Source organism: Pipistrellus kuhlii, unplaced genomic scaffold (genome assembly GCF_014108245.1).
Source record: "Pipistrellus kuhlii isolate mPipKuh1 unplaced genomic scaffold, mPipKuh1.p scaffold_m20_p_6, whole genome shotgun sequence".
Taxonomy (NCBI): domain Eukaryota; kingdom Metazoa; phylum Chordata; class Mammalia; order Chiroptera; family Vespertilionidae; genus Pipistrellus; species Pipistrellus kuhlii.
This window is the reverse complement of record NW_023425562.1, coordinates 53639355-53654867: the sequence shown is the minus strand read 5'-3', so window position 1 is coordinate 53654867 and position 15513 is coordinate 53639355. Positions and strand designations below refer to the sequence as shown.

Below are 15513 nucleotides of genomic sequence, written 5' to 3'. Positions count from 1 at the left end.
TGGGAGGGGTGGGCCCCACCCTCCAATGAGGTTGCCTGATCTCTTGGCCAACTTGGCTTTAGTCTGCCTTCCTCCTGACCCCTCCAGCGGTGGCCAGGGGACCTTCGTCCTCAAGGGACCTCCTCCCGTTTCATACATTGTTTCAGTGTGAGGTTCCCAGAGCTGTGGACACACTGTGTTCTCCTAGAAGAGCTCATTGCACAATGGACCTTTGTATTGAGACTGGGGTCTGGAGTGGAGAGTGATTTAAGCAGAAATTCAGCCCTAAATGCTCAGAAATTATCTGTGCCCCGTAACTTCATGCCCTCCCTTTGCAGAGGTCTGACTGTGCCAGCTATTGGGCTGTGCACTGCATTTGTTTCCCCATTTCACCTTATCTGCAGCCCTGGGAGCTAGGTGCCGCCAGCTCCCTGTTGCAGGCAAGGATACCGAGGCTGGAAGAGGAGAAGCATCTTGCCCGCGGTCATCGGCTGAGCTGGGTTTTGAACTCAGTGCTGTCTGATTTCTCAGCACTTTCTGACCTGAAGTCTCTGTGACACAAATTTGCTCTTGAAGTTACAAACGCTAAAGCCAGACAGCCCCAGTGACTGTCTGAGTCCACTTCTTCCTGCCTAAGTGGCCTGGGCAGCTGACTGTCCTTCCTGAGCCTCAGTGTTCCCACAGTTGTTAGAAAAGCTCTAGTGTCCCATGAAAAGCTTTTATTAGCTGTAAATATAAGAGAGAAGATTAATCTTCAAGGTAAGTGGAATTGTCATAAGCAAACATATTTTCTCATCGAAGTTGGGGCATGTAGCTCCCCGTGAACCCTTCTTGCCTTCTGTCCCCCAAGAAAACCACTGGGGTTTCCAAGGCCCCCAAACTCAGCCTCCCTTACACTCGATTCCCACCTGATCTTGCTCTGGGAACAGAACCAATGTCCCGACACTCCCAGGTTTTGGAGAATAGACCGTGAGTGGGTCAGGGCCCCTTGAGAAGATTAACTCTGCCCTTTAGAAATGGGCCTCTCGGTTCACAAAGCACCCCCAAGAAAGGCTCCAACCACAATCAGTCAGATACCTAGGAAGGAGAGGGCACCGCCTACAGCTTCTGAGAAACACGCTGGGAAGGCGTTGACGTCACCAACGTGGGAAGCACTGACTTGAAGTGCCAGCAGCCTGTCCTTCCATGTTTCCTGATGGCCCCTGATCCTTGCCCTGCCTGGGGCAATGGAACAGGCAGCACCTTGGCTTCAAGAAGGGCCAACCTCGGAAGCAGAAGGTTCTTGAGTTTCCAGCAACCGGGCCTTTGACAAAGCAGTAGTGACATAGGACAGACCAGTGTTCACCAGGGGGTGAGGGGTGGAGTGAGTCGAAAAAGGCAGCATGAAGGTGTTTGGGGGTGAAGGAAATGTTCGATTCCCTGGTTATGATGGTGGTGACAAAGCTACATGTGCATTAAAATTTATAGAGTTGCCAAAACCAGTTTGGCTCAGTGGATAGAGCGTCGGTCTGCGGACTGAAAGATCTCAGGTTCGATTCCGGTCAAGGGCATGTACATTGGTTGCGGGTACATCCCCAGCAGGGGGTGTGCAGGAGGCAGCTGGTCGATGTTTCTCTCTCATCGATGTTTCTAGCTCTCTATCCCTCTTCCTTCCTCTCTGTGAAAAATCAATAAAATATATATTTTTAAAAATTTATAGAGCTACACACCCAAGGATGATAAGCCAATTTTACTGTGGGTTGATTGTTTTATATTTTTTTCAAACCTGGGTTTTTCCATTTCAAAACTCAGGGCACAGGAGACATCAAGAATAACATATATAATGAATTAAAGCCAGGTTTCCTGCCCCATGTCTAGAAAAGTCCCCATGTTGGTAGAGTATGAGAGTCCAAGAGAAATTGAGAAGAACATAGTTCTGGTGGGTTCTGGAAAGTGTCTTGTGCCCTTATGGGGCAACAGATACCCCAAGTTGCAGGAGTCAAGGACAGAGAACATCTGTATCCAAATCCATCCCTTTCTGCCATCAGACATATGCAGCCTTCTTTCTTCAAACCAACGTCTGTCACCTGTTCAGTAACTGGCTGGAAAGCTTGAATCAGTCCCCTTGACTTACCTGCCTCCATTTTCCCGCAGATAGTAGCAATCAGACCCAATCCAGAGAGTTGTACCAAGATAACAAAACAAAAAAAAAAGGAACCCCTTTAAGGATGATTGATAAGACACAAGCTCTGGAAATAATTTAGCTTGAATGAGTAATTGAGCTCAAGCCAGGGCCCTGGCCCCATGGAGGCCTCGCTGGACTCTCACGGGAAGGGGTAGCCACTCCTGGGAGGATTTGGCAGGAGGGAAAGCAGAGTGGTTCACTGATGACAGGAGTGGCAAGACCCAGGGACAAGTTCTGACCCACTACTTATCCACAGCTCACCTTTGTGCCCCTTGTCACCATTTCTGAACCTTAGTGTCCCTCTATAATATTTGAGGGACAACAATACCAACCACTTCTGAGGAAGACGAGGTTAAAGTATGGAGGGCACCCAGCACATAGTAGGAGCTCAATAAATGTGCATTTCCTCCTTTCTTTCTATTGCTTAATAAGGTGTTGGGTTTTGCAGGGCAAGATCTGCTCTCACTGGTCTAAGAACTTGATCTCTCTATGCCTCAGTTTTTTCATCTGTCAAATAGGTTGCCAAGATCCAAACTGTGGGGACAAATTCCTCATTACTTCATTCGGGGAAGGGAAGAAGAGAGGGTAAAGGTAAAAACTAAGATGCCACAGCACCCCTCAGGCCTAGGAAGCTGGAAAGACTTTCTGAGAATATGAGACCTTTCCCATCAACCTTCATGACAGCATGAAATTCACAGATGTGGGAAAGCAAGTCAGTGAACATGGAGCACAGGGACTCAGAGAAAGGTTAGGAGTGAGACAGCCTCAGCCCCACATCCACTGCACAACTCTGCACGTGTCAACTCATGCCCTGAGCCTCAGATTCCCCCGTGACAATGGGAGTACTCATTCCCACCTCACACAAGCTGAGAGGATGCATGAGATGCTGCCTGTGAAAATCAATGTGGTCTTGGCACACAGCAAGGGCTCGGCGAGTGTTATCTGTTGACGCTGACTTATTGTTACTACTTTCCAATGAGTGTGTGGCTTTGGGCACTTATACCCACTGGGCCTCAGTTTCCTCATCAGCAAAGGAGGAGCAGCAACCCCTCTCTCTCAGGGTTATGGTGAGACAGAGAGCCCGCAAATAAAGGGAAATCAGAGGCGATTTGACCGTTTTTGACGCTTTAGGAACAAGATGCCTCTAGTTGGAGAAAAAGAACTGGGCCAGCAATGGAACAGGGCCTAGATATAAATGAGAAGGCTGGTGCTTTCTCCCCGGGTTCCAAATTTGATCGTCCAGGTCACCTTGGAAAGTGGGTCCCCGGCCTCAGCCCCGCTCAGGAAACCATGAAGTCTTGAGTAACATCCCCATCTCAGGTTTTGATCTGTTTAACTTGTTAATCAAATGGCTTATTAATATGATTGGCAATTATTTACTTTGGAGAGCCCTGGAAGACACCACTAGATTTCATAATTCTGCATTCTCTATAAACCCATCATCCAATTGCATGTTTCCTTATTGCCATGCTATAAAAAGGGGCTGCCTCCCTGGCAGGAGCAACCAGCAGAGGGAAGCGGAGACCAGGACAGCCGCCAGAACCTCTGAGAAGCCCAGGTGAGACCTGCCCGCTCTGCTCCTGCTCTGCAGCCCTGAGGGGCAGGGGTGCCAGGCTCCTTGCTGTGGGGTGGGCACTGGCTGGCTGCACTAAGGATCACTCATTGGGTGTCTTCTTAAAGGAAATAGGACTGCCATTTTCACGAGGATGGCCATTCATTCTGCTTCCCAACCAAACCAGTAATGTCAATATGGAAGCTTTTGAATGTAGAAAAGGGAATTAATTCGATGGTGTTGGGAAGCATGTGACTGTAGGTGTGCACTGCTGAAATCTCCTGTGGGCTTGCTCTTCAGATCCCAAGTCAAAATCTCTACGGTTCAAGTTTCAACTATGGTTGCTATTGTGGATTCAGACCATCATCCACAAGCCTCCTAAAATCCACCCAATTTTATGCATAATGATACATTTTTTTTCTGGGACTAGTAAACTCCTAAGAGGTCTGTTTCCCAAAAGACATTCAGAAGGCCCAATCCCCAGTGAGGCCCCAATGGGCTCTTTGGACCACAAAGCTTTTTTAATTTCAGTTGGTCACAGCAATGATGGTGCTTTGGCCATATAGGCCAGTTGATGAAATTTTGTTCCAAGTAGCCAGGCATTTCCAAAGTATAGGTACCAGCTCCAGCTTTAGACACCTCTGTCAGCTGCCAGAGGGGCCTCTGAGAGGGTTGGTGATATCTGGGAGGAGGCTGGTGCACGAGGCAGCCAGATGTCAGGGTTCCCCAGAAGTCCATCCAGGTTAGGTTGAGAGAGAGAGAGAGAGAGAGAGAGAGAGAGAGAGAGAGAGAGAGAGAGAGACAGAGAAGAAGGAGGAGGAGGAGGAGGAGGAGGCAGGTTCAGAGACATACTTCTAACCCCAGCTCTTTCAGCAATTTGCTGTGCCAACTTGAGGCTATCACTATCCTCCTTCTGGTCCCCTGATTCTGCTTGTGAAATGAAGATTTTGACTGGCCCAGGATTTCCCCAGCACTGGTCTGGATGAGATGGTGGCTATGACCATATACTCTCTGATCTTTGTGACTCACAAGGGCTTCCACAAACCGTCGCAGACCCCAACCAAAAGATTTAAGGAGGATGATGGCAAAGCAGTTCAGTTCCTCAGCTACTTGGCTTGTTTAATTTTTCATTTGCTTTGTCCAAAGAGTAGGAACTAGTGACAATAATTCAAGCCATTGCAAGCAAGCCAATTAGAGAGTAAATCTGATGGACACTTAATTTAACAGAATTCTCCTGGTCAGACAGATCTAACTTCAAATCCTGTCCTCACATGTACCTTGGGAGAAGTCACCTAAACTCACTAGACTCCCATTTCCTCACCTGAGCAATGCAGGTGATTAGAGCCACATCTTAGGGTGTGGTGAAGAGGAAAAAGTTACTGAGTGTGGAGAGCTCAGCCTGAAGCCTGGCACAGGAAATTCTGAATAGTGTCAGCTCTTGCTATTTTCTTCCTAGCGTTCTGAGGGCCAGGGGTGGGTAATGGATAAATTTCTCTCTGATATCCATGCCACAGTGGCCCTGTCCTTCTATCCACAGAAACTAAGGAGAGAAGATGCTTCAAATTGGGGGCCTCATTGTCTTCTGTGGGCTGCTGACCCAGACTACAGCCCTGTTGGAAGCCCTGCCCTTGGGTCAGGACCTGCCCTCAGGTCCCAAGGATCTTGCTGGAAGCCTGAGAAATGGTAAGTGAGAGTCTGTGACAATCTCCTTCAGGTGTGTGTGTGTGTGTGTGTGTGTGTGTGTGTGTGTGTGTGTGTCCAACCATGGAGGGCAGGGATGAATGGGGAAGAGTGACTGAGGATCTGCAATAGTCAGATCTGACCCCTAAGGACCCCTCTAACCATTTCCAGCTCTCAACAATGCCCTCCTCTCTGGGGATCTGTTGGAAACTCTCACAAACCTTCCACTTTATGACATCCTGAAGGCTGAAGGAGACAATTCTGGCAACCTGGTTGGTGGCCTGCTTGGGAGACTGACTTCCATGATCCCTCTTCTGGACAACATCCTTGAGTGAGTAGCCCTAAAGTAGGGCCCTGGTTCCCATCAGAGAACCTCTGTTGGAGATCTGTTTTCCCCAGGCAGAGAGATGGGTGGACTGAATATGAGGCCAGAACTTGGTCTGAGGCCCTTCTCATAGTCTGGCAGGGAAGACCAGTCCTCCTGAACTAGCAATTACCCTCAGTCCTGAAGCATAACCTGAGTCCCCAGTGTCATCCGTAATCCTCATGACAATCCTCTGAGGTTGATTTAATAATCCCCACTCCACAGAGAGAAAATTTGAAACACAGAAAGGTGCCTGTGCTCACACAGCTAGAGTGATGCAGAGTGAGAGATCTAACTCTAATTTACTCAGTTCTAAAGTCAAGGCATTTCCCACTACCTGGTGGTAAATTTGTTCTCACCTTTGGAATCTCTTAGAACACAGGTGGCCTTTGATGTAAGCAAGGAAGTGTAACCACTCTCCCCAATGACATTGTCAATGTGATGTCCATGGAATGATTTCATACGGGTTTCCCATGAGACATTTGAGCGCTCACTAAGCAAGAAGGAATAGTGGGAAGCTTCATGCAATGAGCTGGCAGAGCCTGGGTCCTTGATAGGGCTGGATTAAAGCAATTTCCAAGATTCTTACCCACCAGGTGCTTGACCTTGACTTAGAGACAGTCAGATAGCCTTGTGTTTGATTTCGAAATGTACCGTGTACTTGCTGGGAGACCTGGGACCAGGCACTCAGTCCCCCTGGGTTTCTCAGTCCCACTCAGTTTCTCTATCTATTGATAAATACTATGGTATCCACAAAGGAAGACTGTTGGAGAACTGGAAAAGATGCAACCACCTGGCACAGTGGCTGGCTCAGAGAAGAGGCTTCCTCCCATCATCTTTCCATTCTCCCTGATTTCCTACTTCTCAGTCTCCACAACAAACACTGTTAATTAGCCGCCATTGAAAGTCATGGCAGCATGAGTGATTCCAACTATAAATGTTTGTTAAAAACTTACTCCAGTTGCCCATACAGCATCCACTCATCCACTTACCCACCCACCTATCTATTTGTCCATTCTTCCTTCCATCTAACCACTTATTCTTTCCTGCATCCATTCATATATTTATCTACTCACCTGCTCATCATTCCATAAAGTCAACCAATATGGGGTGGCTCCTTTCTTTGTAAGGCTCTGGACTGGCATATAGATTGCACATGCAATCCAGACATAATGAAAATATAATTCACTCTCTATTCTAGAACACCTCACAGACTCAAGTTGAGGAGAGGGCCCTGGGTGTGTCAGGATCTGGCCCAGTGCAGAGATTGGGGAGGACTGATGTAACTAAGAACCCATGTGGTTTTGCCACAAGACCCCTCTCCTGTCTCCCCCATCCCACCTCATGGTTAGCTCCACCTCTGGGATGGGTATGATTGGGTTAAAGGTGATGTCTAGGTTTGGGGCTGATGTTTCTCCCTTCACCTCCTGTGCAGTGTGAAGGTCATTAATCCCCAGCTGCTGGAACTTGGCCTTGTGCAGAGCCCTGATGGCCATCGTCTCTACGTTACTATCCCTCTGGGTTTGGTCCTCAATGTGAAAATGTGAGTAGGCTCCAAGTAGGGATGGGAAGGTAGCTCACCAAAGGAGACCCTGACGACCATGGATAGCCAAAAAGCGGGGAGGGGGAGCATTGGAGTCTAACAGACATATGCCCCCAAGTTCAGTTTGTTTGCTGTTAGGTCAGTGACCCAGAGTCACTTGGGAAACTTACTTGACTTGGTTGAGCCTCGATTTCCCTACTGGGGAATGAGATGAGTACAGCTAAAGAGGGGCGAGGCTGGCATTCCTGGCAAGGAGAAAAGCCTCTGCCTCCTTGGACGTGGTGGGTCCACTATCTCCTCTGCAGGCCCCTTGTCAGAAATCTGCTGAAGCTGGCTGTGAAGCTCAACATCACTGCAGAAGTATTAGCTGTGAGAAATGAACAGGGGAGGATTCACTTGGTTCTTGGAGACTGCACTCACTCCCCAGGCAGCCTGGAACTCTCCCTGCTTGATGGGTAAGGCCAGAGGGGTGGCTTCACCTGCCCAGAGACAATAGGATGGGATGATGGATAGATGGTTGGAAAGATAGAAAAATGGGAGAATGTACTAGGGGAGGATGGAAGGGTTGGAGAATGAAAGGATGAGAAGGTTGATAGGAGGGAAGGAAAATGGATGGATGGATGGATGGATGGATGGGAGTAAATGGATGGATAAATAGTGACTTGTCCCTTCTTTAGCTGGGCTGACCAATTTTATGCTGGATCAGGCAACACGAAATCTGAGGTCAAACTTCATTTAGGAATCAGGAGAGGTGGAGGGCTTCCTGGATAAACTTGGACAGTATTTTCCCAAACTCTATATCTAGCTACATTGCAGTTGTGGATTGATAGCCCACTAACATAATAAGTGTGAGTCCTGGTAAGGGGTAAAATAGCTACAAAGCCTACCTGGGTTACTTCCTTCAGTTACTTGTCACCAGATTGAGTCATGCACAATATGGCAGGAGTTGTCCCCATCATGGCTAACATTTACTGAACACATATATATTGTGCTTCACATATATCATCTCATTAAATCTTCATGGCAACTACACACAAAGCACTGTTCATCCATTTATAGACCCTACAAAGTCTCATTGATTATGTGCTATGTAATGGAACTATATATTTATTCTGCATGTACCACTGTGTGCACTGCTGTGCAGAGTGTCACTCCCTTTGAGCAGCCCCTTGGTGTTTGCCTGTATGTGGGTGTGGATGGATGAGGCCCAGTTTCAGGAGCTTAATGCTGAGACTGTGATGGGCCCAGTGACCCCTCAGAAAGCTTCTCCATACCAACCCCAGGCCCCTGCATTGCCCATGGCTTTTCTCTTTCAGAGTTGGCTCCCTCCCCATTCAAAACCTTCTGGACAACCTCACCGGGGTCTTGACTAAGGTCCTTCCTGATCTGGTGCAGCACCAGGTAAGTGGGTAAAGTGGGGGCTCCTAGTCCTGGGATCCTAGGGCTTCTCAAGCTGAAAGAGGCCTCGGGGGTGAGCTTTTCTGAGCCCTTCAGTTTGATAAGTAAATTCCATTTGTGTCTATGTGTTCATTGACCCATGTTTCTCCTTTCCACCCTCCAAATGCATTAATTGGTTCATGCTCTGGGAGAGACCCTGAGCGTGTCCATGCTATAGCTGAAATGGATTGGCCTGCCCATAGAAGCTCCCAGTTCACCTCCATTATGGCTGCAGACAGCACTCTTCCAGTCTGGCTTTGGGCACCTCCTCTAGCCAGCTGTGCAGCCCTCTCAGACCAGTACACCTTGTTAGAAACAGACGTCATGTCAGAATGAACCCTGGCTCACTGTGTGGTTGGACACTTCACACACAGGCCTTCGATTTCTCCTTCTGCCCATTGGAGGTGCAAGCAAAATCTGTGGGAATGCTTGGAAACAAACTGTCTCAGACACAGAGAAATAATAGACAATCTACCCCCCAGAGAATCCATCCTAAAACGATGTTGCTCCCAGAGTCCCCCTCCAGGTACCACTTTGTCTAACTCCCCTCTCTCACCCTGGATCAGGTGTGCCCTCTGCTCAATTCAGTTCTCAGCAACTTGGACCTGACCCTGGTGCATGACACTGCCGGTAAGTACCTGCTTCCGAGCCCTCTCCCCTGCTGCAGGAGCAGTGCCTGCCCCCAAGGAGCTCTGTCTCCACATACCATGGGACAAATAGATCCCTCCAACCTCAACTTCTCCAAAAATGGTTTCTTTTTGCCTTGAATTATGCAGATAATGTTGAGGTATTATATAAGCCTTGTCTCTCCTCCTCCCCGTTCATCCCCCCAATCAGCTTTGACACTGAGAACAAGTGAGCTGGTTGGTGGAAGGAGGTATTGTCCCGCCAAGTCCAGCCTGAGCTTGCTCATACTTCCAGAGTTCCCTTTCCCTGACTTTAGGCCTTGGGAGGAATGCTAAATATCCCAGACTCCTTCTCACTGAGATGATCACTCAGGTCTTCAGTGGTTATTTTCTCATTTTCCAGATAAACTGATCCATGGGCTGACATTTGTCGTCAAGGTCTAAGCCTTCCAGAAAAGGACCTGGCCTCTGCTGAGCTGTGAGTGCTGCTCCCAACTCCCCAGGATTTGGGGGCTACTGCTCTGCTCTTGGGGACATCATGGGCTATGACAGTAACATCCAAAGAGAGAGACAAACAACTCACATTGACTGCCAGGGTGTTATTTTGCATCTAGAAGGGTTCAGGAATCTTGATAAGGGGTTGTGAGTAAATTAATAAAGATACTAGACATGAAATATAAATTTGTAATGCATTTTGGGGGAGCCAGGGAAGCTTAGCTTTAGTGCTGAGTTCTCCAAATCTCCCGGCCCAAAGCTTTTTATTCCCACATTTTTCCCTATAGTAAAGCAAACACACATATCAAAGGTAAAGTTTGGTAAGCAGTAAAATATCAGGTTGGGGGAACTGTTAAGCTGTTTGGCCAGCACAGGTAATAACATGTAGATTTTCAGGTTTGGGGAAAAGCCCTCAGCTGTCTGGCAGCAGGCAATAATATGTATCTTCAGCCCTGCTGAAGCCTCAAGCCACCAACCTTTTGATGAATTGCTTGCATTTATGACCTGCTGGAATTAGCCCCCAGCAACTGACAAGCACAGATTTGCACAGAAAAGTCCACATAAATGCTGACAGAGATAGAGAGACATAGTTGCAAACAAAAACATGCATGATCATGGATGCACACTCATAACCAAACACATGATCACTCAGACAAAGACACACACTTTCACACCAGCACACTCATACATGTGCATACATATGCAAACTTTCCACACACAAGTGTCCATGGATACACAAACACACATTCACTCAAACACATACATAAAAAAGCCTTATCATCCCAGTCCTGGGCTCCCTTTGTGTCTGAAACAAGACCCCTAGCCCCAGCGTCTCAACCTCCCCACCTTTCTCTGAGGGTTTGGCGATGACCAATATCAATGAGAGTCAGTGACACCATTCTGATCGGGGCCTTCTCCCAACAGAACCATTTCCTGATGCTTCTGAGGACTCACAGAAGGCTATCTATGTCCTGGACATGGTTTGGGGACCAGAACAGCCTTTTCTCCAAGGAAACTGCTTCCCCCCCCCACTTTCCCACTACATTGCATATTCCTCACCAAATAAAATTGCTCTTTGTCTGCAAAGAGTGCCTTGTCATTCCTCACCATCACTGGAGGGCTCTAGGCCTGGGTGTTTGGAGCCATAGAACTGAGTTGGGACCTTACCTTGGAGATCTTTATGATCTTCAGCAGGACCAAGAGATGATCAGACGAATGTGAATTTCAGAGTGGCTACTCTGGGGCCCTTATAATAGGAGGACAGGAGGTTAGGGGTAGATGTAACCCTCCAGGCAACATTACCACACAAGAAGTAAAAATGGCAGATTTGAGAAATGTTCAGGAGGTGGGTTTGGATAGGTGTAGATGAGGACAGGGGCTCCTGTCCATGTCTCAAGTTGGGGAGCCCAAAGGTAACTGGAAATGTGGGAGGGTGAGTTGATTCCAGCAAGAAGATTATGACTTTAGCTGTGGCCACGCTGCTCAAAAGTATTTTGGCGACCCCAAGAGAGAGTCCAGGAAACTGACAGATACACAGTTCATCTATCACTCCTCTTTGCTACTTGCATCTAGTCATACTGGTTTCTTTTCTGTTCTCACAGCAAGAGGAAGTTAAGGTTTAAGAAAAAAAAAGGGGGGGGGGGAGAGAAATATAGGACCCGGCCAGATGGCTTATTGGTTGGAGAATTGTTGCATACACCAAAAGGTTGCAGTTTGATACCCTATCAGGATTTCTCTCTCTCTCTCTCCCTCTCTCTCTCTCTCTCTCTCTCTCTCTCTCTCTCTCTCTCTCTCTCTCTCTCTCTCTCCTTTCTCAATTCAATAAAAACATATCCTCAGGTTAGAATTAAAAAAAGAAGTATAGGAAGAAAGACAAACTGGTCCAAAGTGTTCATTGCTGAAAGGCTTGAAGGTAGGGATAGAAAAGGGGCATTGGAATTGCATATGAAAAGATGATTGAGGCCGCAGGTGAGTGCCATAGTTTTGGAGGAATAAGACTTAAAGGAACTAAGAAGAGGAAGGTTTTAAGGATACTGAGACTGTTAATGTAGATAAGATTTATGAAAAACTGAATGCATGAATGAAGAACAGGGCTACACAGGATGGGAAAGTTTGTCTCTTTAAATAAAAAATAAATTATGCTATCATAGTTTGAGATCCTTATTGGACTTGCTCAACACTTTCACTCCACACATGAGAGTACTGAGCCTTGCAGTTTATAAGAATGACTTGCACAAGGTCAGAGAGTGACAAAAAGGCAAATCAAGAACTGAAACATCCCAGACTTCACAGAAAATCTTGCCCCTTGCTCTTTGGGAGACAGCATAGATTCAGGGTAGTGTTTCTCAGTCCCTGTCAAATATTTGTCACCATGTCCAGACCCACCACTGTCTGCACCTACTATTGCCACCAACCAACGTGACACCATAAGAGGACAGTTCCAGTGTTCGGAGTTCAGGACTGCAATTGTAGGAAACCAGCATGTGTCTCCTGGTGAGGACTTAAAGGATGAGGCATCTTTCACACTCGCTGAGATCTTTGGGCTCAGGATGAGTAAATTCCATACACACTGCATACACAGTGGATGTCTACTTAGTGACCTGAAGTACAGAGGACCTTCCTGAATGAGAGACAGCCATCAGGGCCTGATTGGGCTCAGGGAGAATCCAAGCATTAACTACCTTCATGTTCCTTTGGGGCAGGCATAGGTCAAGACTGAGGGTCCTCCTTGGCCAAAGGTCCAAAAGTCAGTGTGGATAAGTGTAGGATCATGAGAATTGGTCTTGCTGCCCCATGACCATAGCACCAAATTGCATTCCTGCCTAGACACACTTCCCCTGCCCATTTTGGACCATTTTCCCACTGTTCCCTGGACTTCTTCCTATAGCTCACCGATGGGTCTTTCCCCTCCCCTGACAATTTCAATTTGTAACTAACTAGTATAAGTCTCCCCTAGATACAAAACAGTCTGAGAGGTGGCAGGTTAATGAAAACACATGACTTTTAAAGAGTGACAACATTTTAATACACACACACTAACACACACACACACACACACACACACACAAATCTACCTAGAAGGATGTCAGTGAAAATGGCAGACTAAAGGTCTTTTGCTTGCTAGTGTGGCTCAGTGGTTGAGCATCAACATTTGAGTCAGGAGGTCGAGGTTTGATTCCCGGTCCGGGCACATGCCCAGGTTGTAGGCTTGATCTCCAATATGGGCAGTTGATCCATGATTCTCTCTTATTATTGATGTTTCTATCTCTCTCTCCCTCTCCCTTCCTCTCTGAAATCAATTTAAAAATATATATTTTTTAAATACCTCTAAAAATTATCTCCTACATAAAAGCAATTAGAAAATCAGCAACAACAACAAAAAATGGTCAGAACCAACTTTTTCAGAATTCTTGAAATTAACCAGAGACTTCAGCAACCTGGGGGAGGGGGGGTATTTATTCAATTGATATATAATCTTGGACTCTGTGAGCCTGCCTTGTTCAGTACCATTTCCTCTCATAGTCTATAGAGGCCACTAAGGACTCCAAAGAATATGCAGAGCAAATATCAAAGGTTTTCAGTGAGTTGTATGAAATTGATCCACCAGGGCAAGTGAAGACTGTGGTTCTCACCATAATCATGAACCCTCTGGACCACGAGGGGGCAGGCACTGCCCCCATCAAGTACAGGGACCTACCTAGCAGCAGAGTGCTCTGAAAGAAAGAAGGAAGGCGGTCATTCACCATGACCAGCCATTTAGAGCAATATCTGTTTGTGTGTGTGTGTGTGTATATATATATATTTTTTAATTGATTTCAGAGAGGAAGGGAGAGGGAGAGATAGAAACATTAATGATGAGAGAGAATCATTGATAGGCTATCTCCTACACGAACCCACAACCCCGGCAAGTGCCCTTGACTGGAATCAAACCCTGCACCCTTCAGTCCACAGGCCGACACTCTATCCACTGAGCCAAACCAGCTAGGGCCATATCTGTCTTAAATGTCAGCCAGTGAGGAGGAGAAAATGTGCTTGAGTTCTTGCCCTTGCAACGTGCTTCACATCTCTGCTTGATCATTAATTTCAAAAGACAACATCTTGACTTGTTTCATCTCTTTTGTCCCTCCCAGTCCTTCACAAGGACCTGGATCTACTGTCTCTCAGACTCCTTCCTCTTTCCCAAGTTTTCATCATAAATTCTCAACAGTTTCTCTGCCACCTGCTTTCATTCTCTTTCCTATTTCCAACTCCTCATTTCCTTTTTCTACTAATTATCCTCAATAGTAATGTCTCAGAATTTTTACACTTAAAAAAAGAAAAGAAAAGAATCTAAGCTTCTATAGTACTAGTCAGAACAGAACAAGTCTGTGCTGCAGAAACACAATAAAATTTGATTCTTCACTCACATTCTCACTCCATGCTCCATTTTGGAGCTATCTCATTTGAAATTCATGAGCTCCATAGTCACCATGAGGGCACAGTGAGAGCTGGCAGATGGTAAGATGATATTAAGGGCCAGGCTGAAAACTAGCATGCATGCATCACTTCCTTCACATCCCACTGGCCAGACATTCTGAACCCCAGTCTCCTCATCTGGAAAAAAATCTCAGAGAGGATTTATGGAAATTAAATCAGCTAATCCATGCAAAATATGTGCCTATCACCAAGCCTGACAGGAAGTCTGGATTCAAGAAACATATCTGGCCTGGCCAATGTGGCTCGGAGGTTGAATGTTAACCTATGAACCAAGAGTTCACAGTTCAATTCCGGGTCAGGACACATGCCCAGGTTGTGGTCTCAATCCCTAGTTGGGGATGAGCAGGAGGCAGCTGATCAATAATTCTCTCTCATCATGGACTTTCTATCTCTCTCTCCCTCTCCCTTTCTCTCTAAAATCAATAAATATAGATTTTAAACAGAAACATATCTGTTATTATTATTATTCATGCCAACTATTTCCTGAGTAAATTTGGGAGCAAATTATTTGAGCCTTATTTCATCATGGGGGGGGGGGGTGGGGGGGGAGAAACCTTCCAATTCTTCTCACCACATTATGCAGGAAAACAAACTTTTGTATTTCACTTGTATCTACTGGTGGTTAGCTTCTATTTCTGAAAGTTGATTATGGGCTTTTAACTGAAAATTGTAACATTTCCTATTATAATGGACTAGAGGCCCTGTGCATGAAAATTCATGCACTGGAGGCGGGGGGAGGAGGGGGTCCCTCAGCCTGGTCTGCCCCCTCTCACAGTCCAGGAGCCCTCAGGGGTTGGAGGCGACCCAGTGATCAGGGGAAGGCGATGCCCCATCACACCTCTGCTGCTGCCACTGCCAGAAGCGCAAGCCTCGGCTGGCCCTAGTTACCTAAGCCTTTGGCAGCCCTGGACATCTGGGCAGCCTCCATCTGAGGCTTGCCTGCACCTCAGGCATCGACTGGGCATCTGGGGGGTTGAGGGACTGGGCACTTCCCTTTTATGGCTTTGGGCACCACCATCTTTGAGGGTATAACGGTCAATTAGCATATTCCTTCCTTATTGGCTGTGGGTGCTGCCATCTTTGAGGGCAAGGAAATCAATTAGCATAGTCCCTCCTTATTGGCAATGTGTGCCACCATCTTTGCAATTGTGTGAGGGTCAATTAGCATGTTCCCTCTTTATTAGATAGGATTTCTTT

General features: G+C 46.8%; 1 protein-coding gene across 1 annotated transcript; it reads left to right on the top strand.

Moving 5' to 3' along the window:
* The first annotated feature begins 3637 nt into the window (after positions 1-3637).
* Positions 3638-10926, top strand: BPIFA1 (BPI fold containing family A member 1). The gene is made up of 9 exons (XM_036418913.2): positions 3638-3701; positions 5233-5378; positions 5547-5706; positions 7175-7282; positions 7588-7737; positions 8599-8683; positions 9286-9349; positions 9749-9823; positions 10765-10926. Exons 2-8 carry the CDS (start codon positions 5249-5251, stop codon positions 9787-9789), a joined length of 738 nt encoding a protein of 245 aa, XP_036274806.1. The 5' UTR covers positions 3638-3701; positions 5233-5248; the 3' UTR covers positions 9790-9823; positions 10765-10926.
* The last annotated feature ends 4587 nt before the right edge of the window (positions 10927-15513 follow it).

Bases quoted from the DNA above. Each gene is read 5' to 3' on its own strand.
- BPIFA1 (XM_036418913.2), top strand. From the start codon at position 5,249: ATGCTTCAAATTGGGGGCCTCATTGTCTTCTGTGGGCTGCTGACCCAG. The intron at 8,684-9,285 runs GTAAGTGGGTAA...ACCCTGGATCAG, and splicing joins CTGATCTGGTGCAGCACCAG to GTGTGCCCTCTGCTCAATTC. The intron at 9,350-9,748 runs GTAAGTACCTGC...CTCATTTTCCAG, and splicing joins CCTGGTGCATGACACTGCCG to ATAAACTGATCCATGGGCTG.